This window comes from Anomaloglossus baeobatrachus, chromosome 4 (assembly GCF_048569485.1).
Source record: "Anomaloglossus baeobatrachus isolate aAnoBae1 chromosome 4, aAnoBae1.hap1, whole genome shotgun sequence".
In the NCBI taxonomy this organism is placed as follows: Eukaryota; Metazoa; Chordata; class Amphibia; order Anura; family Aromobatidae; genus Anomaloglossus; species Anomaloglossus baeobatrachus.
In genome coordinates, this window is record NC_134356.1 from 196,884,636 (window position 1) to 196,909,913 (window position 25,278).

The 25,278-nt window shown below is 52.6% G+C and overlaps 1 protein-coding gene across 1 annotated transcript in view; it reads right to left on the minus strand.

Annotated features, from left to right (window-relative positions):
* ATP6V0E1 (ATPase H+ transporting V0 subunit e1) overlaps positions 1-21,774 on the minus strand; it is a 51,166-nt gene extending 29,392 nt beyond the window's left edge. Inside the window, exons 1-2 of the mRNA XM_075342351.1 lie at positions 21,595-21,774; positions 18,064-18,111 (exon numbers count right to left, since the gene is read on the minus strand). Coding sequence (XP_075198466.1) covers positions 18,064-18,111; positions 21,595-21,698 — 152 coding nt within the window. The 5' untranslated portion in view covers positions 21,699-21,774. The remainder of the gene's footprint in view (positions 1-18,063; positions 18,112-21,594) is intronic.
* Between the last annotated feature and the right edge of the window lie 3,504 nt (positions 21,775-25,278).

Sequence of the window (25,278 nt, forward strand, 5' to 3'; positions counted from 1 at the left end):
GAGCTCTCTGGCTGAAATGCTGGCCGGGGGATCTGCAAACTAAGTCTGAACTTTGCAATATCCCTTGTCAAGGTGAATATCTGTTCGGGCCGGTCCTGGATGACATCCTGAAAAAAGCTAGCGACAAGAAAGGCTGCTTTCCCTTTCCGTCATTTCCTTCTTCACGGCAGTCCTTTCGGAGGAAGCCAGTTCGCCGCCCCACCCGGCCGCGGGATCGGAATACCTGGTCCGATAGAAATAATCCAGGAAAGGGGTTCATGTTCAAGGGCCCCTCCAAAAGATCAGTATAAGTCGTCCAAGTGACTCGCTTTCCCAGGTCGGAGGGAGGCTCTCTCAGTTCCTTCCGGCTTGGGAAAGAATTTCGTCCAGTGCATGGATCCTGGGCCTCATAAGCTCAGGCCTCCGGCTCCCCTTCCATCACCCTCCTCCTCCCCGATTCCTGGTTACCCCTCTGCGTCGTTCTCCTGCGGAACAGCTGGCTTTGGAAGCAGAGGTCCGTCACCTCCTCTTCAAGGGGGTTCTAATGGAAGTTCCCGCACGGGAACAAGGAGAAGGATTCTACTCCACCCTCTTTCTGGTGGGGAAGCCCGACTGTTCTTATCGAACCATCATCAACCTGAAAACCCTCAACCGGTTCCTTCAAATAGACAGCTTCAAGATGGAGTCCGTGCAGTCCATCGTGAAATATCTGTATCCCCATTGTCACATGGCTGTCATAGACTTGCGCGATGCGTATTATCATGTCCCAATCCACTCTCTCTTCCAATGCTTTCTCAGAATAGCCCTCCACATGAGCGGTCGGGTCTGCCACTTTCAATACAAAGCCCTCCCCTTCGGTCTGGCCATCGCCCCGAGAATTTTTACAAAGATAATAGCAGAAATGTCGGCATATCTGCGTCAGAGAGAGGTCCTTCTGATTCCTTATCTGGACGACTTCTTGATTGTGGGCGCCTCGGCTCGCCATTGTGCGGCCCTTCTATGGCAGGTGCAAGCTTTCCTGCGGGAGTTGGGCTGGTTGATCAACGAGGAGAAGTACAGATTAATCCCATCCAAGGTTCAGCTGTTTCTGGGACTCACTTGGGACTCCCAACACTCAACTGTGTTTGCCTCCTTCCAAAGTGGAAGCCCTCCTGACCCAGATAGACCGGGCTCTGCGGCACAAGCGCATGTCTCTCCGGGGTGCGAATGCCCTCCTGGGCTCCCTGACTGCGGCCATCCCGGCTGTCCGATGGGCTCAGGCACACACCAGGGTCCTGCAGTGGAATATCTTGCAGCATCAGACTGCTCACGGAGATCATCTGGACAGACTCATCATTCTTGACCGTCGCACATTGCAGTCCCTCTATTGGTGGCTAGATCCGGTCCACTTGGGCAGAGGGGTGCCTTGGATGGTGCTAGAGCCCGTGGTGGTGACCACCGACGCCAGTCTCTACGGTTGGGGTGCACACTTGGACACTCAGTTCATTCAGGGACGATGGTCTGGAGGAGAAGCTCAGAGTTCCTCGAATACAAGGGAATTGCTAGCGGTGGAAAAGGCGTTAGGTCGTTTCCTGCCGTTATTGCGGGGTCGCCATGTGAAAGTTCTGTCGGACAACCAAGCGACAGTAGCGTATCTCAACCACCAGGGGGGTACTCGCTCCAGGCACCTCATGTCCATCGCAAGCAGGATCATGTCTCAGGCAGAAGCTCATCTGGGCTCCCTGTCGGCAGTGCACATGCGGGGGAAGGAGAACACTTTGGCGGACTTTCTCAGTCGCACCCAGTTTCACCAAGGCGAGTGGTCTCTAAATCAGTCCGTTTTCAACAGGATAACGGAGATGTGGGGGGGTTCCCGAGATAGACCTCTTTGCAACCCGAACCAACAGGAAGGTTCCCCGATTCTGTTCCCTGGATCCGAGGGATCATCCCCACTCGGTGGACGCCCTGTTACTCAGATGGGACTTCCGCCTCGCATATGCCTTCCCTCGATCATCCTCCTCCATGCAGTGCTCAGGAAGATACAGGAGGATCGGCAGCAGTGATTCTCATAGCACCCTTTTGGCCAAAGAGACCTTGGTTTTATTGGCTGACGCATCTGTCCATCACCAATCTGTGGGTTCTCCCGGACCTACCGGATCTCCTCTCCCAGGGTCCAGCCTTCCACCCGCAGAACACCAGGTTACACCTGACGGCGTGGCGCTTGAGCGGTCACTGTTAGGCGATAAGGAGTTTTCTCCGGGTCTGATCTCCACCTTGATGCAGTGTCGAAAGCCTGTCACTATGCTGTGAGACTGTGACCGGGGTTATCTATGACGGCCGGTATGTCTCGCCCCGGTTGTGCTCACTCCATGATAGAAAGTAAATCCACTATAGGGTTAATGCTGTTTCCCTACAGGCTGAAGGTAGGGTTAAATAGAATCAGGAACAAGGGCAGGTGTGCCGGGAGTGAGGGAGTGAACAGAACTCCCTGAGTTTTCTGCTGGAGAGGCACATGTATTTTTGTTATGGACTTTTGTTTGGACATTAAAACCGTGTGCTGTGAACCTTAATGCCTGGATCCCGTGTCTTCTGCTGCGCAGCCGACCGTGCTACCTCACATATGGTGGAGAATGCGGGCATGACAGCCGGTGAGGTGTAGCATCCATCCCTGGTGACCCAGCTGCGCATGTCCTGGATTCGAGCGGCTATACTACAGCCCAAACCCGGCGACGCCATGGAGGAAATACTAAAGCAGCTGGCACACGCTAATGCACAGCAGCAACAGGCTAATGCAGAGCAGCAACAGACCAATGCACACCTGCTCCGGGCGTTGGAACGTCAGCAGCAATCCTTGCAAATGCAGGAAAAAAAACTCCAAGAACAGATGGATCAGGCCAATGCACGTCAGCAGCAATCCTTGCAAGGGCAGGAAAAAAGGCACCAAGAACAGATGGTTCTCCTGGCCAAGTCGATCCGTGCCGGACCGGCAGCAACAACCCCGGGACCGGGTGACGACGGCAGCGTCCGGAAAGCGGTGAGACAAGCGTTGCAAAAGATGACCCCGGGGGATGATGTGGAAGCGTTCCTGGCGGTGTTTGAGCGGGTGGCCGAGCGGGAAAAGCTGCCGACCGTCCAGTGGGCTGAGGTACTGTCGCCCTATTTGACGGGGGAACCCCAAAAAGCGTACCTGGACCTCTGTACCGAGGACGCCATTGACTATGTGACCCTGAAAGCCGAAATACTGGCTCGGTTGGGGGTGAATACCTATGTACGGGCTCAGCGGGTAAATCAGTGGTTCTATGAGGAAGCCAAACCCGTACGCTCCCAGGCCTATGACTTATTGCATCTTGTAAAAAAGTGGTTGCAGCCTGACACTCTGAGCCCGGCGCAAATGGTGGAAAGGGTAGTAGTGGATCGTTTTGTGCGCACTTTACCCGTCACCGTTCAACGGTGGGTAGGACAGGGTGACCCGAGTACCCTGGACCAATTAGTGTCCCTGGTAGAGCGGCATGTGGCTACGCAGGACTTGATACGGGACACTGAGACTTTGCGTACCGCCCGTCGGTCCGGCCCCTCCAAGCCTAGGGCCAAGGACCCACCGCTGACAACGGTGCAGGAGTCCCCTACCGTCCCGTCTGAGGCCGCGGCCGCCATTCCTGAGGTCCGGAAGGTTCTGTACCCTAAACGACAACCTGTCAAGGGGGTTTCCGTCCCCATTAGATGTTGGCGGTGCCAGCGGGTGGGACATATGGAAGCCCAGTGTCCACTCACCACGGAGCCCATGGATTGTGGGGTTACCCGGCGGGGTTCAATGTATGCTCAGGTGGTGTGTACCGCTGACCTGGTCTCCCCAGAGACGGAGCCCCACTTGTGCCAAATACAGGTGAATGGATGTCCGGTTACAGGATTGTTGGATTCCGGAAGCTTAGTGACCCTTGTGCGATCCACCTTGAGGGCTAAAGTAAAGGCCACAGGACGCACCGTGGCGGTGGTTTGCATACATGGGGACCGCCGCGACTATCCCACGGGGATTGTCACCATCACAGCACCTTGCGGTCAGGTGCAACATGAGGTGGGACTTCTTAACACTCTTCCTTATGACGTGATCCTAGGAAGGGATCTGCCCTATTTTTGGACTTTATGGAGGGGACCCCCTAAGTCCCCTCAGATATTGGTCGGTCCGGGACCTGAGCCCTACAATCCTGAATCCGGGACACCTGCCGTAGGGGTCACCATGATAGGGACAGAGTGTGAACCCGATAGGTCGCCCCTAGAGGTATTGGCAGGAGAGGCTGAGACGGTCGAGCCCATCCCGGAGTTGGAGGCGTCCCCGGATACGTTTGGGACAGCCCAACTCCAGGACCCTACGTTAATACATGCCCGGAGTCGGGTGACAGTAGTTGACGGGGTGGCACAGCTGCCCGGTGCCCAGGTAAGGTACCCCCATTTCGCTCTTAAGCAGGATTTACTCTACCGGGTAGATGAAATACGGGGCGTGGGGGTAGAACAATTGGTGGTGCCCCAGCCGCATCGCCGGCGGGTCCTCGACTTGGCTCATAAACACCTGATGAGTGGCCACCTAGGGGTCAAGAAAACGCAGGAGCGAATATTGCAAAGGTTCTATTGGCCCGGGGTCTTTGGGGAGGTAAAACGGTTCTGCGAAACCTGCCCGGAGTGTCAGCTTACCGCACCCCTGACCCATTTTCGCAGTCCGTTGGTACCGTTACCCATTATAGAAGTCCCTTTTGAACGGATAGGGATGGATCTGGTGGGGCCCCTCGTAAAGTCCGCTCGAGGGCACCAACACATCCTAGTGATCGTTGACTATGCCACCCGGTATCCCGAGGCGATACCCCTCAGACATACTGCAGCAAAGCTTATAGCTCGGGAGTTGTTTGCTGTGTTCTGCCGGGTGGGGTTGCCCAAGGAGATCCTTACGGATCAGGGGACCCCATTCATGTCTAAAGTGACCAAAGAGCTATGCCGGCTACTCCAGATCAAGCAGTTGCGTACGTCTGTGTATCATCCTCAAACGGACGGTTTAGTCGAGCGTTTCAATAAAACCCTGAAAACCATGCTAAGAAGGGTGATTTCAAAAGACGGGAAAGACTGGGATATGATGCTTCCCTATTTGATGTTTGCCATACGAGAGGTGCCACAGGCATCCACGGGGTTTTCGCCTTTTGAATTGTTATACGGGCGACATCCCCGGGGATTGTTGGACCTGGCAAAGGAAACATGGGAACAAGAGCCCACCCCCCATAAAAGTGTGATCGAACACATTTTAGGTATGCAGAACCGCATAAGCGCGGTCATGCCAATTGTGAAGGAGCATTTACAGGAGGCTCAGGCCGCGCAAAGCGGCCGCTACAATAGACAAGCCACCGTGCGGACCTTTAAACCCGGGGATCGGGTGTTGGTATTAATCCCCACGGCGGAGAGTAAATTCCTGGCTCAGTGGCAAGGCCCCTACGAGATAAAGGAAAGAGTCGGGGTGGTTAACTATAAAGTATTGCAGCCCGGTAGGCGGAAACCTGAACAAATATATCATGTCAACCTATTAAAACCTTGGCAGGAACGGGAAAGCCTGATGGCTGTTTTTTCCCCACCTCCCTCCTCTTCGGGTCGTTCACATCCGGCTCCAGCGACCTCCGGAGAGGACGAACCGGAAGTAAGGATTGGAGAAGCCCTCACCAAGCAACAGAGGCGAGAGGCCAAACGGTTGGTTCAGCAGAACCCCGATGTCTTCTCTGAGCTGCCCGGTAGGACCAGTCTGATACGACATGATATTGTCACCGAGCCCCACCTGAAGGTACGCCTGAAGTCATACCGGGTGCCGGAGGCTCGACGACAAGCCATATCGGAGGAAGTAAAGACAATGTTACGCCTGGGGGTCATTGAAAAATCCCGGAGTGAATGGGCTAGTCCGATTGTCCTAATACCAAAACCCGATGGCTCCTTAAGGTTCTGCAATGACTTTAGGAGATTGAACGAAATATCCAAGTTCGATCTCTACCCCATGCCCCGGGTGGATGAGCTGATTGATAGGCTGGGACAGGCGCGATATTTTACCACGCTCGACCTGACCAAGGGGTACTGGCAGGTGCCACTGACGGAGTCCGCCAAGGAGAAAACCGCTTTTGTTACGCCGGAGGGTCTCTTCCACTATGTTGTCTTGCCTTTTGGGTTACATGGCGCTCCGGCCACGTTCCAGAGGTTGATGGACTTAGTGCTGGAACCCCACCAGGCGTATGCATCAGCGTACCTGGATGACATCATTATTTACAGCTCCGATTGGCAGACCCACTTGGAACAGGTACAAGCGGTGGTGGACGCGCTTCGAACAGCCGGATTGACAGCCAATCCCAAGAAATGTGCATTGGGACTCACGGAAGCCCGCTACTTGGGCTACGTGATAGGCCAAGGAGTGATTACGCCCCAAATTAACAAGGTTGAGGCGATCCAGAAGTGGCCTAGACCCCTGACCACGAAGCAGGTTAGGGCCTTCCTGGGTATCGTGGGGTACTACAGGAGGTTTGTAAAGAATTTTGCGGGACTATCAGCCCCCTTGACGGACCTTCTTAAAGGCAAGAAGTCCGTCATGGTGCGCTGGACTCCGCAGGCCGAGGACTCCTTCCGGGCCCTGAAGGAGGTCCTGTGCGGACAGCCCGTTCTGGTCAACCCCGATTTCCGGAAGCAGTTCATAGTACAGACTGACGCCTCGGAGGTCGGCCTGGGGGCAGTGCTGTCTCAGGTGGTTCAGGGGGAGGAACACCCCGTCACCTTCTTAAGTAGGAAGCTCACCCCTCCCGAGCGGAATTATAGTGTAGTGGAGGAGTGCCTGGCGATCAAGTGGGCCTTGGAGTCCCTACGCTATTACCTGCTGGGACGTCAGTTTCGCTTGGTGACGGATCACTCTCCACTGGTCTGGATGAGGTCCGCCAAGGAACGGAATGCCAGGGTTACCCGGTGGTTCCTTTCTCTGCAGAACTTCCGGTTTACGATTGAACACCGGGCCGGTAGGTTGCAGGGCAACGCCGATGCCTTGTCCCGCGGCCCGTGTTTGATGGCTGGAGTTCAACCCCGCACGCTTGAACTGAGGGGGGGGGGGGGTATGTGAGACTGTGACCGGGGTTATCTATGACGGCCGGTATGTCTCGCCCCGGTTGTGCTCACTCCATGATAGAAAGTAAATCCACTATAGGGTTAATGCTGTTTCCCTACAGGCTGAAGGTAGGGTTAAATAGAATCAGGAACAAGGGCAGGTGTGCCGGGAGTGAGGGAGTGAACAGAACTCCCTGAGTTTTCTGCTGGAGAGGCACATGTATTTTTGTTATGGACTTTTGTTTGGACATTAAAACCGTGTGCTGTGAACCTTAATGCCTGGATCCCGTGTCTTCTGCTGCGCAGCCGACCGTGCTACCTCACAATGCGTATTTATGTGCGCATTTGGGCCAAATTCCTGGCCCTCTGTCCCGGTTGTCCTAGAGTTCCTCCAGAGGGGTTGGGACCTAGATCTGTCGGTTAGTACCCTAAAGGTGCAAATCTCCGCACTGAGCGCCTTGTATAACCATGCCCTGGCCGGAGATCCCTGGGTGTCTAGGTTTGTTAGGTCCTGTACTAGGTCTAGGCCTCGGTGCAGCATGCCACTGCCGTCCTGGGACCTTAACTTGGTCCTTTCAGCTTTAACACGGCCCCCGTTTGAGCCCTTAGATCCTATCTCACTCAAGCATCGGTCCCTCAAAACGATTCTCCTGGTCGCACTCACTTCCGCCCGTAGGGTTAGTGACCTTCAGGCCTTATCCATCTCTCCTCCGTATACCCAGTTTTTTGAAGACCGAGTGGTTTTAAGAACTGACCCAGCCTATTTGCCGAAGGTGCATTCCCACTTCCATAGATCACAAGAAATAGTGCTCCCCTCTTTTTATGCCAACCCTGCTACTCCGGAGGAGATGGGATGGCACTGCCTGGATGTTAGGCGTTGTCTTCAACGGTATCTGTTGGTCACCTCAGAAGGGAGGAGGGATAAGTCTCTGTTTGTAGTCTTCCAGGGTTGTAGGAAGGGGCTTAAGGCTTCTAAATCCACCTTGGCCAGGTGGATCAGGGATGCCATCTCTGTTGCTTACACGGCCGGGGGCGAAGCCGTACCTCCTGGTCTGAAGGCGCACTCCACGCGAGCGATGGCATCGTCCTGGGCGGAGAGGTCAGAGGTCTCCATCGAGCAGATATGTAAGGCGGCAACCTGGTCTTCTCCGTCCACCTTTTTTATTCACTATCGCCTTGATTTGTCGTTCACCGACGTCACCTTTGGGAGACGGGTTCTGCAAACTGTTGTCCCTCCCTAGGTCTTCATCTCTGTAATTCTCTCGTGGTGCCGTCATGGGTGCTGGAAAAATACGTAATTACTTACCGGTAATGTGTTTTTTCTGAACCCATGATGGCACCCTTACATTCCCTCCCTGCACTTAGGTGTTACTGGTTTGCTTCCTTTTTCGCTCCTCTTCACTGGGCGGTTATGGTGGCGGGATATGTTTTAACGATGTTCCTTGTTTCGGAGGTCCTGTCATGCTCGGTAATCAACTGATGCGGGGAGAGGTGCCGCCCCTTTTTATTCTGGAGGTTTCCTGTCCTTGAAGGGCGGATCCCCTCTCTCGTGGTGCAGTCATGGGTTCAGAAAAAACACATTACCGGTAAGTAATTACGTATTTTTTGACCTGACAGGTTCCCTTTAAGTACAATACAATGCACATCAATGAAAGGTGTGATTACTGAGGTTTACAAAGACCCCACAACAAAATCCCCAGCAAATGCTCAAAGTGTGAACACATCGATAATAAAATGTAATATAATGAATTATTACAGAAGTGGCTGTCACCATGGGAAGGCACAGGTAGTGTAAAAGCACTAAAAATAAATAAGCTTATAGAAAAGTGGAGATCAGCCCTCAGCGGGTTCATACGGAGACTTGTCGGCCAAGCAGGAGTTAATGTCAACCGTCAGCTAGAGCATGTAGTGGAAACTGGGAGCTGGCCAGGAGTCTGGACTAGATTTATCTCATGACAACCTGCTGGCCTGCTCTATCAGGACCGGAGCATTCCACCGGCATCAGGAGCTGAGCGAGGACACCCTCACATTACAGGGGAGCTGAGCGAGGACACCCTCACATTACAGGGGAGCTGAGCGAGGACACCCTCACATTACACGGGAGCTGAGCGAGGACACCCTCACATTACACGGGAGCTGAGCGAGGACACCCTCACATTACACGGGAGCTGAGCGAGGACACCCTCACATTACACGGGAGCTGAGCGAGGACACCCTCACATTACACGGGAGCTGAGCGAGGACACCCTCACATTACACGGGAGCTGAGCGAGGACACCCTCACATTACACGGGAGCTGAGCGAGGACACCCTCACATTACACAGGAGCTGAGCGAGGACACCCTCACATTACACGGGAGCTGAGCGAGGACACCCTCACATTACACGGGAGCTGAGCGAGGACACCCTCACATTACACAAGAGCTGAGCGAGGACACCCTCACATTACACAAGAGCTGCGCGAGGACACCCTCACATTACACAAGAGCTGCGCGAGGACACCCTCACATTACACAGGAGCTGCGCGAGGACACCCTCACATTACACAGGAGCTGAGCAAGGACACCCTCACAATAAACAGGAGCTGAGCAAGGAGGACACCCTCACATTACACAGGAGCTGAGCAAGGAGGACACCCTCACATTACACAGGAGCAGAGCGAGAACACCCTCACATTACACAGGAGCAGAGCGAGGACACACTCACATTACACAGGAGCAGAGCGAGGACACACTCACATTACACAGGAGCAGAGCGAGGACACCCTCACATTACACAGGAGCAGAGCGAGAACACCCTCACATTACACAGGAGCAGAGCGAGGACACCCTCACATTACACAGGAGCAGAGCGAGGACACCCTCACATTACACAGGAGCAGAGCGAGGACACACTCACATTACACAGGAGCTGAGCAAGGACACCCTCACAATAAACAGGAGCTGAGCAAGGAGGACACCCTCACATTACACAGGAGCTGAGCAAGGAGGACACCCTCACATTACACAGGAGCAGAGCGAGAACACCCTCACATTACACAGGAGCAGAGCGAGGACACACTCACATTACACAGGAGCAGAGCGAGGACACACTCACATTACACAGGAGCAGAGCGAGGACACACTCACATTACACAGGAGCAGAGCGAGGACACCCTCACATTACACAGGAGCAGAGCGAGAACACCCTCACATTACACAGGAGCAGAGCGAGGACACCCTCACATTACACAGGAGCAGAGCGAGGACACCCTCACATTACACAGGAGCAGAGCGAGGACACACTCACATTACACAGGAGCAGAGCGAGGACACACTCACATTACACAGGAGCAGAGCGAGGACACACTCACATTACACAGGAGCAGAGCGAGGACACCCTCACATTACACAGGAGCAGAGCGAGGACACCCTCACATTACACAGGAGCAGAGCGAGGACACCCTCACATTACACAGGAGCAGAGCGAGGACACCCTCACATTACACGGGAGCTGAGCGAGGACACCCTCACATTACACGGGAGCTGAGCGAGGACACCCTCACATTACACGGGAGCTGAGCGAGGACACCCTCACATTACACGGGAGCTGAGCGAGGACACCCTCACATTACACGGGAGCTGAGCGAGGACACCCTCACATTACACGGGAGCTGAGCGAGGACACCCTCACATTACACGGGAGCTGAGCGAGGACACCCTCACATTACACAGGAGCTGCGCGAGGACACCCTCACATTACACAAGAGCTGCGCGAGGACACCCTCACATTACACAGGAGCTGCGCGAGGACACCCTCACATTACACAGGAGCTGAGCAAGGACACCCTCACAATAAACAGGAGCTGAGCAAGGAGGACACCCTCACATTACACAGGAGCTGAGCAAGGAGGACACCCTCACATTACACAGGAGCAGAGCGAGAACACCCTCACATTACACAGGAGCAGAGCGAGGACACACTCACATTACACAGGAGCAGAGCGAGGACACACTCACATTACACAGGAGCAGAGCGAGAACACCCTCACATTACACAGGAGCAGAGCGAGGACACCCTCACATTACACAGGAGCAGAGCGAGGACACCCTCACATTACACAGGAGCAGAGCGAGGACACACTCACATTACACAGGAGCAGAGCGAGGACACCCTCACATTACACAGGAGCAGAGCGAGAACACCCTCACATTACACAGGAGCTGCGCCAGGATGCCCACACACTACACAGGAGCTTCACTATTACTAAACCTCTTTAGAGAATGATGGAAAAATATAGTGGCTTCCTGCAAGGTTTTATAAATTAAGTGCCTATGGAAGTGCCAATCTTGTGGGCACAATTACTCTACAAGACCTGAAATAGGAACAGTTTGAGGGAAAATAAGTGGAGTGATAACAAAACTGCTTAAACTGTGTGATGGCACAGTGTTCTGGCTAGCTTTATATGCAATGGAAACCCTTTAAGCTATGAGCAAAAACACAGCCCTGCTCTAGAAAAGTGTCTCTTTTTGGCGGACTCATCCCATTCTTTTATGACATGATCTCGTAGCCATTTATGTTTAGACCTCAGCTCCACTTGCGTTTTGCGCGGATGAGTACAATCCGATAAAACATAGGATTGCACTCACTCCAGTGTAAAACTATGGAACAGTGTCCATGTTGTGTTTAGCAGCAAGTCTCAGCTCACTCGCACCCATACAAGTCAATTAATGCATTTGAAACATCTCACTGCACTCGCATGTCATCCGAGTGCAGTGCAATATATGCAGAGGCAGGCAGCAGAGAAGCAGGAGAAAGTGCTCCCTCCATCTTCTCAGCAGTCGTGATCTGATCGAAAGATAGATCACAGTCGCATGATTCTCAGCTCACGCTCACAGCAGAGCCAGAGCCGAGGGTCATTAGCATTATACCTTGTTTCGAAAGCTGTATGCAAGTGGAGCCGGGCCTTAGAGAAATAAATTTAGCAATGGCATATCCTCGAAAATAAGCCCTAGGAAGAGTTTTCAGCATTTTAGGAGTAAGGCATAAATATAAGCCCTACCCCGAAAATAAGACCTAGTTGCGGTTCAATAATGAAGTGTCCACGCAGCTAAAAAAATGTAAAGAATACAGCAGGACATTTCATTATAGAAAGCAGACACCCCCAAAAGAGAGAAGAAAGAAGACAGAAGATACCGCAATCATACTCACCAGACACCGAGCGGGAGGACCTGCAATAGAACACATCAAGGACCTGTGGTGAAACACACACCCAAACACATCAGATCACACACACACACACACACACACACACACACACACACGATAAGTTCCACCGCAGGTCCTCGTGCTACACTGCCCTGCATCCCAGGTTCCCCTGCCGGCTGAATGCAATCGCTATTGCCGGATGCTGGCAGTACAGCAGAGCTGAGTGTCATGCGTGTGTCCTTGCAACTGAGGTCCGTTCGTGCGAGCAGACCTCAGCTGCAGGGGGCAGGCCGGCACTCAGGAGGGGAGGGAGGGATTTCTCTCCCTCTCTCCTGCGTAGCCGGCTATTGCCATTCTCGCACTGCCCTAGCGGTACACCGGTGTACCGCGAGTGCAGTGCGATTTTTCTCTCGCCCCATTCACTTGAATGGGTGCGAGAGAAAGAGTCTCGCATTACAATCGCAGCATGCTACAATTGTTTTCTCAGTCCAATTAGGGCTGAGAAAATAATCGCTCATGTGTGCTGTCACACAGGCTAGAATTGGTCCGAGGGGAATGCGATGTTTTATCGCACTCCACTCGCACTGTTTTTCTCGCCGTGTGGCTTAGGCCTAAGTGTGATTCTCCTGAGTAAGGGGCGATGGAGGAGGAGGAGGAGGGGGGGGAAATCTACTTTACCCCCAACCGTATTTTCCTGAGAAAAAGCACTACCCCGAAAATAAGCCTTATATTATTTTTTGCCCTGAAAAATGCGCTAAGTGATGTCTAGTTTTCAGGGGAACACAGTAGCAGTGGCTTTCCCCGGTGAACAGCTGTTTACCAACAGTAGGATCAGTGATTGCGGCTTTAAGCGAGTTAAGAAATGGGTTGCTTTGATGAGATAGATCCTAATTAGTGTGAATTCACCTTTAACCCCTTACAGACATATGCCGTACATGTACAGCCCAAGTCGGTACCGGTACCAAAACGTGAGCTTGCCTCATACTTGGCAGGTAATAGTTGTGTTACAGCCAGAACCTGCCTCTAGCAGTTACGGGTGGAGTGGAGATCACAACTGTTGACCTGTTAACTGCTGTTGACAAAAGCGGCATGGGGGCCAGTCATCTGTGCCACTCAGAACTCCCGTGACGCAATTGTGGGGCGACTAAGTTGCTTTAACTGTTGGGGCTTATTGAATACTTCCATGCCTGACGTTAAGGAGTTACTTCAAAATCTTGCATGTGGCCGGGCTTCAACGGAGACCATAATTTTTTGCTATATACAGCAATACTGTGACATTGTTGTATATAGCACAAGTGACCAGACGATCGCAGTTTCCAGTGCCTTAAGGGGAATAACAAATACTGTGGAAAGTAAAAAAAAAAAAAAAAAAGTTTTAAAAATATGAGAAAAAAAAAAAAAGAAAAAAAACATAAAAAGTTCAAATCACCCTATTAAACAGATAATTTAAAAGAAAAAAAAAAAACAAAAAAAAAAAAACACACGTTGTGTAGCTGCGTCAAGATATATCAAAATATAAAAATAATTACCGTATTTTTCGCTTTATGAGACGCACTTTTTGTTCCCCCAAATTTTGGGGGAAAAGTAGGGGGTGCGTCTTATAATCCGAATATACGGATTATATACTGCAGGGTCCAGGGGAGGTGGGGGCAGCTCTGGAGCGGTGCTGGGGGCTGAGGGAGGCTGGTCAAGGCTGCAGCGGGAGATCTCCTGCTCATAATATGCACTGCCGCTGTCCATCACCGTGGTGCTGAAACCACCCACACGGGCTGGGGGAGCAGCGCATATTATATGCGCCCCCCTTTGATGGCACATGCCTGAACCTCCCCCTTCCCCCCGCGTTAGATATGGCCCCCATGCTGCTGCCCATAGTAAAATAAAAAATTCTTTACTTACCTCCTCCAGCGTGTCTCCTGGTGTCTCCCTCCTGCCACTGTGATCAGGCACGCAGAGATGATGTCACTCTGCTGTGCCGATCACATGACCGGCACTCAGAACCAGGAAGTGCAGGAGCTCAGCAGCACGGAGGGAGACACGAGGGAGGACAGCGCTGGAGAAGGTAAGGAAAGAGTTTATTTTACTATAAGCAGCAGCATGGGGGCCATATCAAACACAGGGTGATGTGTGCCAGCCACATGGGGGCCATGGGCAGCAATAGGGGCCGTGTGCCAGCCACATGGGGGCCATGGGCAGCAATAGGGGCCGTGTGCCAGCCACATGGGGGCCATGGGCAGCAATAGGGGCCGTGTGCCAGCCACATGGGGGCCATGGGCAGCAATAGGGGCCGTGTGCCAGCCACATGGGGGCCATGGGCAGCAATAGGGGCCGTGTGCCAGCCACATGGGGGCCATGGGCAGCAATAGGGGCCGTGTGCCAGCCACATGGGGGCCATGGGCAGCAATAGGGGCCGTGTGCCAGCCACATGGGGGCCATGGGCAGCAATAGGGGCCGTGTGCCAGCCACATGGGGGCCATGGGCAGCAATAGGGGCCGTGTGCCAGCCACATGGGGGCCATGGGCAGCAATAGGGGCCGTGTGCCAGCCACATGGGGGCCATGGGCAGCAATAGGGGCCGTGTGCCAGCCACATGGGGGCCATGGGCAGCAATAGGGGCCGTGTGCCAGCCACATGGGGGCCATGGGCAGCAATAGGGGCCGTGTGCCAGCCACATGGGGGCCATGGGCAGCAATAGGGGCCGTGTGCCAGCCACATGGGGGCCATGGGCAGCAATAGGGGCCGTGTGCCAGCCACATGGGGGCCATGGGCAGCAATAGGGGCCGTGTGCCAGCCACATGGGGGCCATGGGCAGCAATAGGGGCCGTGTGCCAGCCACATGGGGGCCATGGGCAGCAATAGGGGCCGTGTGCCAGCCACATGGGGGCCATGGGCAGCAATAGGGGCCGTGTGCCAGCCACATGGGGGCCATGGGCAGCAATAGGGGCCGTGTGCCAGCCACATGGGGGCCATGGGCAGCAATAGGGGCCGTGTGCCAGCCACATGGGGGCCATGGGCAGCAATAGGGGCCGTGTGCCAGCCACATGGGGGCCATGGGCAGCAATAGGGGCCGTGTGCCAGCCACATGGGGGCCATGGGCAGCAATAGGGGCCGTGTGCCAGCCACATGGGGGCCATGGGCAGCAATAGGGGCCGTGTGCCAGCCACATGGGGGCCATGGGCAGCAATAGGGGCCGTGTGCCAGCCACATGGGGGCCATGGGCAGCAATAGGGGCCGTGTGCCAGCCACATGGGGGCCATGGGCAGCAATAGGGGCCGTGTGCCAGCCACATGGGGGCCATGGGCAGCAATAGGGGCCGTGTGCCAGCCACATGGGGGCCATGGGCAGCAATAGGGGCCGTGTGCCAGCCACATGGGGGCCATGGGCAGCAATAGGGGCCGTGTGCCAGCCACATGGGGGCCATGGGCAGCAATAGGGGCCGTGTGCCAGCCACATGGGGGCCATGGGCAGCAATAGGGGCCGTGTGCCAGCCACATGGGGGCCATGGGCAGCAATAGGGGCCGTGTGCCAGCCACATGGGGGCCATGGGCAGCAATAGGGGCCGTGTGCCAGCCACATGGGGGCCATGGGCAGCAATAGGGGCCGTGTGCCAGCCACATGGGGGCCATGGGCAGCAATAGGGGCCGTGTGCCAGCCACATGGGGGCCATGGGCAGCAATAGGGGCCGTGTGCCAGCCACATGGGGGCCATGGGCAGCAATAGGGGCCGTGTGCCAGCCACATGGGGGCCATGGGCAGCAATAGGGGCCGTGTGCCAGCCACATGGGGGCCATGGGCAGCAATAGGGGCCGTGTGCCAGCCACATGGGGGCCATGGGCAGCAATAGGGGCCGTGTGCCAGCCACATGGGGGCCATGGGCAGCAATAGGGGCCGTGTGCCAGCCACATGGGGGCCATGGGCAGCAATAGGGGCCGTGTGCCAGCCACATGGGGGCCATGGGCAGCAATAGGGGCCGTGTGCCAGCCACATGGGGGCCATGGGCAGCAATAGGGGCCGTGTGCCAGCCACATGGGGGCCATGGGCAGCAATAGGGGCCGTGTGCCAGCCACATGGGGGCCATGGGCAGCAATAGGGGCCGTGTGCCAGCCACATGGGGGCCATGGGCAGCAATAGGGGCCGTGTGCCAGCCACATGGGGGCCATGGGCAGCAATAGGGGCCGTGTGCCAGCCACATGGGGGCCATGGGCAGCAATAGGGGCCGTGTGCCAGCCACATGGGGGCCATGGGCAGCAATAGGGGCCGTGTGCCAGCCACAGGGGGCCATGGGCAGCAATAGGGGCCGTGTGCCAGCCACAGGGGGGCTATATTCAATATAAGGGGGCCATATACAGATTAAGGGGGCTAATTTTAGGATGGGGGCTATGAGGGACATATACCCTATATGATTTGTTAGACGGACACTGGCATTATAAGACGGACCCCATTTATTTAAAAAAAAAAAAATTCTCTTTTCCTTCACCAAATTTGGGGGTGCGTCTTATAATCAGGTGCGTCTTATGAAGCGAAAAATACTGTAACCAGTTCGGTAACCTGTAAACAAAGATATTCAAAAACGTTAAAATTGCCACAATACCGCAAAAAAAAAAAAAAAAAATGCTGTAAGGCCTAAGACACAGGCATGAAAATCGGTGAGAGTGGAATGTGATAAAACATCACATTCCACTTGGACCAATATTACTCTATGTGCTAGCACCCATGAGCAATTATTTTGTCAGCCCTAATCGGACCGAGAAAACAGTCGCAGCATGCTGCGGGTGCAATGCAATCCTTGTTTCTCTCGCACCCATTCAAGTCTATGGAGCGAGAGAAAAATCACACTGCACTTGCAGTACACCGGTGTACCACGAGTGCAGGGCGAGAAATCGCAATTGCCGGCTACGAAGCAGAGAGGGAGATAAATGCCTCCCTCTCTTCCTCAGCACCTGCCCGCCCCCCGCAGCTGAGATCCGATCGCATGATTAGTCCTCAGTCGCAGTGACACTCGCATGACACTCGGTTTCTGCTGTGCTGCCAGCGTGAGCCGAGTGTCATGCGAGGATCGCCCTAGTGCCCCGTGTGGCCCCGGCCTAAGAAGTGATCAAAATGTCCCATCCATCCCAAAATAATATTAATAAAAATGAGAAATGAAAAATAAGCCCTCACATTGACTGAAAAATTAAAAGATTACGGGTCTAGGAAAATGTTGATAATCAAAGAAATTTGAAGAAAAAATTTGATTTTTTTCATCACAAAAATATAATAATAATAATAATAATAATAATAATAATAATAATAATAATAATACAAGTTTTGGTATTGCTGTCCTGATGAGGAAAGTCATATTGCTGGGTTATATTTACCCATGCAATGTACTGTATGTATAAAAGCAACTCCCAAAAAACAGCGTCAGAATTGCGGGGGGTTTGGTAATGTCTCAGCACTTGGACATTTTTTTCCCTATTTCCCTGTAAAGTGAATGGTGTCATTCAAAAGTACAGCTCGTCTCACATAAAAACAAGCTCAAGACAGAAAAATATAAAAGTTACGGCAATTGGAGGAAGAGAAGGATACAACAAAAATGCAGAAGTGAAAATTGGCTGGAGCAGGAAGGGGTTAAAATGTCTAGAATTTGGCTACAACCTAATATGCTTTACTTACTGATTTGTTGTTTTCAGGGCAACAAGTGAAAAAAAAAAAAGTACTGAGAAGTCCTTTCCTTGGGGCTGTGTTTAGTACAGATAGGATCATATTTATGGCTACTCAGAAGAAGGGCAGATCAATGTCATTGCACACGGACACAAAACACTGCTGTTTATACTCACAACAAGTAGCAGCAGACCGCACACGTCACCAGCATTGTATTGATGACCCTGAAAAGAAGAGCCAGAATTAGAGGTCACCAGATACTAAACCCTGACATACAAGGCCTTCCCAGGAGTTAGGACACTAGCCCGTTATATAGGACGGCAACTTGTGCACTCACGTCTACAGAAAAATAGCCACTAGCCAGAATTAGTGCTTATAGTCTGCTCAGATTACATAAACTACAATACAATGACTAGGAGGCCTCATGGCTTCTCAAAAAAAGGTTGGTAGGTATAATGTATGGTGGAAACATTTACTGTAGGAAATCGGACTGGTCTTTTCAGGAGGTTTCAATGTACGGCAATACATAAAATTAAGTAAGAGTATATAGAAATAAACATTGGCTTATATTGAGATAGATCCAAAAAATGACACTAACAGCTATAAGAAAGAGGAAAAATGAGCCCCTAGTATGCAGAATAGGAGGAGTTTAGATTTGGGGGGGGATTAGTTCCAGGTCTCATTTGTACGCAGTATATTCTGTACCCGGCTTTTCCTAGGACATCTATTCAGATCTGGTCTTGGGCAGACACGCCGAGCACAAGCTGCTAGATCAGGAATGAAGGTTTACACTACACACGAGCCGCGGCAGAGGGGGCAGCAGTGCCAGCCAACCAGCTCCATGGAGGGAAGAGATCTCAGACGGTGACCAGCCTTAAGGAGGCGCTGTAGAGAAATGTCCCCATAAACAGCACAAAGAAAATCTAAGGCTACTTTCACACATCCGGTTTGAGCAGTGCGGCTCAATCCGGCTGTGAAACCTATGCAACGAATGCGGTGAAAACACCGCATCCTTTGCATAAGTTTTTACATGCGGCCGGTCCGTTTTTTTCCGGTTGCGGCACGCTACTGAGCATGCGCAGTGGAAAAAACCGCATGCGGCGGCCGGATGCGTTTTTTTCCGCATCGCGCCGCATCCAGCGTCCATAGGCATGCATTGAAAAATGCGCCGCAGCGGCCGGATGTGGCGCGATGCGGTTATTTTTGCCGGAGCAAAAAACGTTGCAGGGAACGTTCTATCCGGCCGCGGCATCGGCTAAATCTGCCGCATGCGGCAAAAACCGGACCGAACGCAAGCCCCTGTGGCACAATACGGCACTAATGTAAGGCTACTTTCACACATCCGGTTTTTTGCTCTGCGGCACAATACGGCGTTCTGCAGAAAAACCGCAACCGTTTTTTTTTTACGCCGGTTGCGGGTTTTTTTGCATAGACTTACATTTGTGCCGTATTGTGCCACAGGGGCTTGCGTTCGTTCCGGTTTTTGCTGCATGCGACAGATTTAGCCGATGCCGAGGTCGGATGGAACGTTCCCTGCAACGTTGTTTGCTTCGGAAAAAAACACCGCATCGCGCCGCTGCGGCGCATTTTTCAATGCATGCCTATGGAGGCCGGATGCGGCGCGATGCGTAAAAAAAACGCATCCGGTCGCCGCATGCGTTTTTTTCCACTGCGCATGCTCAGTAGCATGCCGCAACCGGAAAAAAAAACGGACGGGCCGCATGTAAAAACGTATGCAAAGGATGCGGTGTTTTTGCCGCATCCGTTGCATAGTTTTCACAGCCGGATTGAGCCGCAGTGCTCAAACCGGATGTGTGAAAGTAGCCTAAAACTATGCAAAAAAAAAAAAACACGCAACCGGCGGCAAAAAAAACGGTTGCGGTTTTTCTGCAGAGTGCCGTATTGTGCCGCATTGCAGAAACCGGAGGTGTGAAAGTAGCCTAAGCGTAAACTCCCCACATTACATGCAGCAGAGCTTATAGTGAATGCCAGCAGCCCTCAATTACACCCGCAGGCTGCACCCTACCTACACACCATCACTTATAGTCCTGGAGTCACCCCACATGCCAGGAAAACCATCCTGTCCATCAGGACAAAACCCACTGCAGATGGTGACTAGGGCTCCTGACTGGCAGCCATTCCATAAGGCTGCTTTCACACATCCGGTTTTTGCTGAGCGGCACAATACGGCGCTTTGCAGAAAAACGCAACAGTTTTTCTTTTTTAACACCGGTTGCGTTTTCTCCGCATAGACTTGCATTAGCGCTGTATTGTGCCGCATGGCCTTGCGTTGCGTCTGTTTTTTTGCCATGTGGCAGCCGGATGGAACGTTGCATAGCACATTTTTTCGTGCGGTGACAAAACCGCATCGCACCAGATCCGGTGCAATTTACAATGCAAGCCTATGGAGGCCGGATGCGTTTTTTTGCACCGCGCATGCTCAGTATCAAGCCGCATCCGTCAAAAAACGGACGGGCCACATGGAAAAACTTATGCAACGGATCCGTTTTTTTTTGCCGAATCCATTGCATAGGTTATTGAGCTGGATTGGGCCGCACTGCAAAAACCGGATGTGTGAAAGCAGCCTAAGGCTACTTTCACACATCCGGATTTTTGCTCTGCGGCACAATACGGCGTTCTGCAGAAAAACCGCAACCGGCTTTTGTAACGCCGGTTGCGGGTTTTTTTGCATAGACTTACATTAGTGCCGTATTGTGCCGCAGGGGCTTGCGTTCGGTCCGGTTTTTGCCGCATGCGGCAGATTTAGCCGATGCGGCGGCCGGATAGAACGTTCCCTGCAACGTTTTTTGCTCCGGGGAAAAAACCGCATCGCGCCGCATCCGGCCGCTGCGGCGCATTTTCAATGCATGCCTATGGATGCCGGATGCGGCAAAAAACGCATCTGGCCGCCGCCGCATGCGTTTTTTTCCACTGCGCATGCTCAGTAGCGTGCTGCAACCGGAAAAAAACGGACCGGCCGCGTGTAAAAACTTATGCAAAGGATGCGGTGTTTTCGCCGCATCCGTTACATAGGTTTCACAGCCGGATTGAGCCGCACGGCTCAAACCGGATGTGTGAAAGTAGCCTAAGTGTGAATCACCCCATAGTGGGCACTTCATTATTATGAGGGTCTGGAGTCCTGTATCTTCTGCTATCTCCATAGACAGTGAGGGGAGCAGTAGGCACGCTTGTCAATGACTGCTCCTTCATACAGGGGCTCTAGGGCTCCTGACTGGCAGCCATTCCATGTGTGTGAATCACGCTCAAGGGGGGGCTTCATTATTAGAGGGGTTCCCTGTAAAGAAAGGCAAAATTCAATGCTCCCCTCCTTTGCCTCCAGTGCTGCCTTGGTCCTCCGCAGGTCTCGCTCGGTGATGCCGCCTGACACAGTGATTGCCTGCAGCGGTCAGGACGGCCCCTCCAGACAGCCCCCAGTGTAGTGTGCCGGATCCTGCCTCACACGGACGTGTACAATAGGGGAAGCTGTGGCCGCCGCAGACACTTCCAGCAATGGCGGGCACAGGGGGATATTGCCCCTCCATGCCCTACCATGGCGGAGAGGCACCTGCCCTGCTATACCCTCCGGCCTACTGACTGTCTCTGGAGCGCTCACCACCACACAGGGAACAATGCAATGTCTCCGGCAGAGCAGGCGCAGGAGCCGGATTCACCTCAGCCCTTCCCAGTCCTTACAACTTTACACTCACCCCCGATTTGGTCCTTTGGGGACGAACCACGGCAGCACAGCGCCCACAATGCCCCAGAACACGGTCATGACGATGATGGGGACGAGGAGCCCGGGGTACGCCATGTTGTCACCTCACAGCGAGCAGCGACACGTCCGGGGCTGCGGATACTGCGCGAGCACTGCTAGTCATGTGACACTGAGCGGCGTCATGTGACAGGCAGCGCTGGCCCCTCCCCTCCCGCCTCACGTCAGAAAGAGTGACCGCCAGAGGGCGGCATTCCGGAGCCTGTATCTGTGTGGATATGGCGGAGGCCTGTGCCAGGGAGGCTGCGAGCGGGGGAGGGAGGCTGCGAGCGGGGGAGGGAGGCTGCGAGCGGGGGAGGGAGGCCCAGAGGTCTGCCCTGTGTAATTACAGCGGACGGGTCTACTGGAGTGGACTGTGCCATGCGCTACAATGAGTGGCCACAAATACAGCTCACTATCAGTGCTTGCGATTCCATGAAGTCACTCTTTGTCTTTTGTTATTCACTGCCCTTTCTTGGCACCAAATTCTTCTAAATTGCACACATGGCTCATAAATGTGTGTATATACACTTGTACTGTTCTAAGTCATATAAAGATATGAATTCCTCCCCTTCATTATGCAGTAATGTTCCCCCATCCTTGTACATATGTCCCCCATCCTGATATATAGATAGATAGATAGATATCTATGTCCCCCTTCCTGATATATGTCCCCATCCTTGTACATATGTCCCCCATCCTTATAGATAGATAGATATCTATGTCCCCCTTCCTGATATATGTCCCCATCCTTGTACATATGTCCCCATCCTTGTACATATGTCCCCCATCCTGATATATATGTCCCCCATCCTTGTACATATGTCCCCCATCCTGATATATAGATAGATAGATAGATAGATATCTATGTCCCCCTTCCTGATATATGTCCCCATCCTTGTACATATGTCCCCCATCCTGATAGATAGATAGATATCTATGTCCCCCTTCCTGATATATGTCCCCATCCTTGTACATATGTCCCCATCCTTGTACATATGTCCCCCATCCTGATACATATGTCCCCCATCCTGATACATATGTCCCCCATTCTGATATATATGTCCCCCATCCTTGTACATATGTCCCCCATCCTGATATATATCTCCCCCATCCTTGTACATATGTCCCCATCCTTGTACATATGTCCCCCATCCTGATATATATGTCCCCCATCCTTGTACATATGTCCCCCATCCTGATATATAGATAGATAGATAGATATCTATGTCCCCCTTCCTGATATATGTCCCCATCCTTGTACATATGTCCCCCATCCTGATAGATAGATAGATATCTATGTCCCCCTTCCTGATATATGTCCCCATCCTTGTACATATGTCCCCATCCTTGTACATATGTCCCCCATCCTGATATATATGTCCCCCATCCTTGTACATATGTCCCCCATCCTGATATATATGGCTCCCATCCTGATATATATCTCCCCCATCCTTGTACATATGTCCCCCATCCTGATATATATCTCCCCCATCCTTGTACATATGTCCCCCATCCTGATACATATGTCCCCCATCCTGATACATATGTCCCCCATTCTGATATATATGTCCCCCATCCTTGTACATATGTCCCCCATCCTGATATATATCTCCCCCATCCTTGTACATATGTCCCCCATCCTGATATATATGTCACCCATCCTGATACATATGTCCCCCATCCTGATATATATGTCCCCCATCCTGATATATATCTCCCCCATCCTTGTACATATGTCCCCCATCCTGATATATATGTCACCCATCCTGATACATATGTCCCCCATCCTGATATATATGGCTCCCATCCTTGTACATATGTCCCACATCCTTGTAGATATATCCCCCATCCTGATATATTTGTCCCCCATCCTGTTATCCAGTCCTGAGCACATACAAGAGGTTACAGTACAGCTATATATAGTGACTTACAGCTGATGTTCTTTCTGATGGACTTTCTGATACACTTTTCCCGTCTTTTCCGTCTGGCCCAGACCGACATGACAGCTTCCTCCAGCCACGACTCGTCTACAGAGATTACAACACAGACACATCTGACTTCTCACATTTCTGGCACAGTCCCATTTATTCCCAACCTGCACAAACTCCTCATCCTGCTGATACCCCAATACTGATCCGCTGCTACCTAATGTGATCCTATTCCTGCACCTGCTGTGCGGCACAAAAACCAACTCCTCCTACTGCCCCACATAGTAATGCCACCACTGTTCCTCTTATATGGTAAAATGCCTGATTTGTGCCCTGTAGACGGTAAAAAAATATTAATGGTAGTAAATGCTAATGCCGTATGCAAGTGCCCTAGAAAAGTGTCCACATTTTGCTCCTAGAAAGTAATAATGCCCCATGTGCTTCTTTGATGGTCACAAAATCCTGAGTGCCCCTATAAAAGTAATGGTCCTTAAGTACCTTCTTAACATTTACTAATGTCTCCTAAGTCTCCCGATGTACACCTCCCCTATACACAATATGATGGGCCCACAGCTCTTCCAAAAGAATAGTCCACACACTGATTAATTGTCCCCACAGTAGCCCCCACATTGTATAATGACTTCAATAATAGCCCCCACACTGTATGATAACGTCCAAAGTAGTCCCCACAGTATATGACAGCCCCCACATTAGCTCCTATACTGTATAAATGCTCCCCATTAGCTCCCACTGTAATAAAGGCCTCTCACACTGTATAAGTGCCCCCCACACCAGTGGCACAACTATAGTGGGCTGGACCCTGGTGCACTTATTTTTGCTCCCATTTTTCATGATCTGCACTCAAAGACGTTTTCTATGTACACAAAAGGCCTTTTTCTCTCTCAAGTTTGTCTAAATCTGTGAAATCTTACTACGTCACCACACGCATACCTCCCAACCGTCCCGGATACAGCGGGACAGTCCCTCTTCTGAGCCTTTGATCCCGGGTCCCGCCCGTGAGGCTGTTTGTCCCGGCTCCACCCACCCACTGTAGCCCCGCCTCGCTGTTTCTCCCTTCTACTATTCATTACAGAGCCGAGCGCGCACCTACTCCTGTGACTGCTGCTGAGGTATGAATCACCCCCTGCAGCAGAGCGACCCCCCTGCAGCAGAGCGACCCCCCCTGCTGCAGAGCGACCCCCCCTGCAGCAGAGCCCCCCCCCTGCACCAGAGCCGACCCCCCCAGTCCCGGAGCCTGCGTTTCTCTGCAGCTGTTCTCTGACTCCCCGTGTGCGGCTTCTCACTGCTGCAGACACGCGGGGAGTCAGGAAGCTGAGGAGACCGTGCAATCAGCTCTTCTCTCTCTCCTGCAGATAGCAGTGACAATAACCTATGCAGAGTGGCATCTGCAGGCTTCTATTAGCTTACCGATCAGTGGTCTCCTGCCTGTGGAGCTGCTGGGTCCTAGCTTCCCAACAGCTTCAGCTCTGCTTTATCCTGGCTCCTCTACCAGTTAAAGGGAACATGTCAGCAGAAATTTCACAATAAAAATAAAAGATTCCCCTCTGCAGCTCCTGGGCTGCTTCTAGAAAGGTTCCTGTTGTTATTGTGCCCCCTTTGAGACCTACAAAAATACTTTATGAAGTCTTACCTTTTTGTATGCAAATGTGTTTTTATGGTCACGGGGGCGGGCTGTCTGGCGTCCGTTA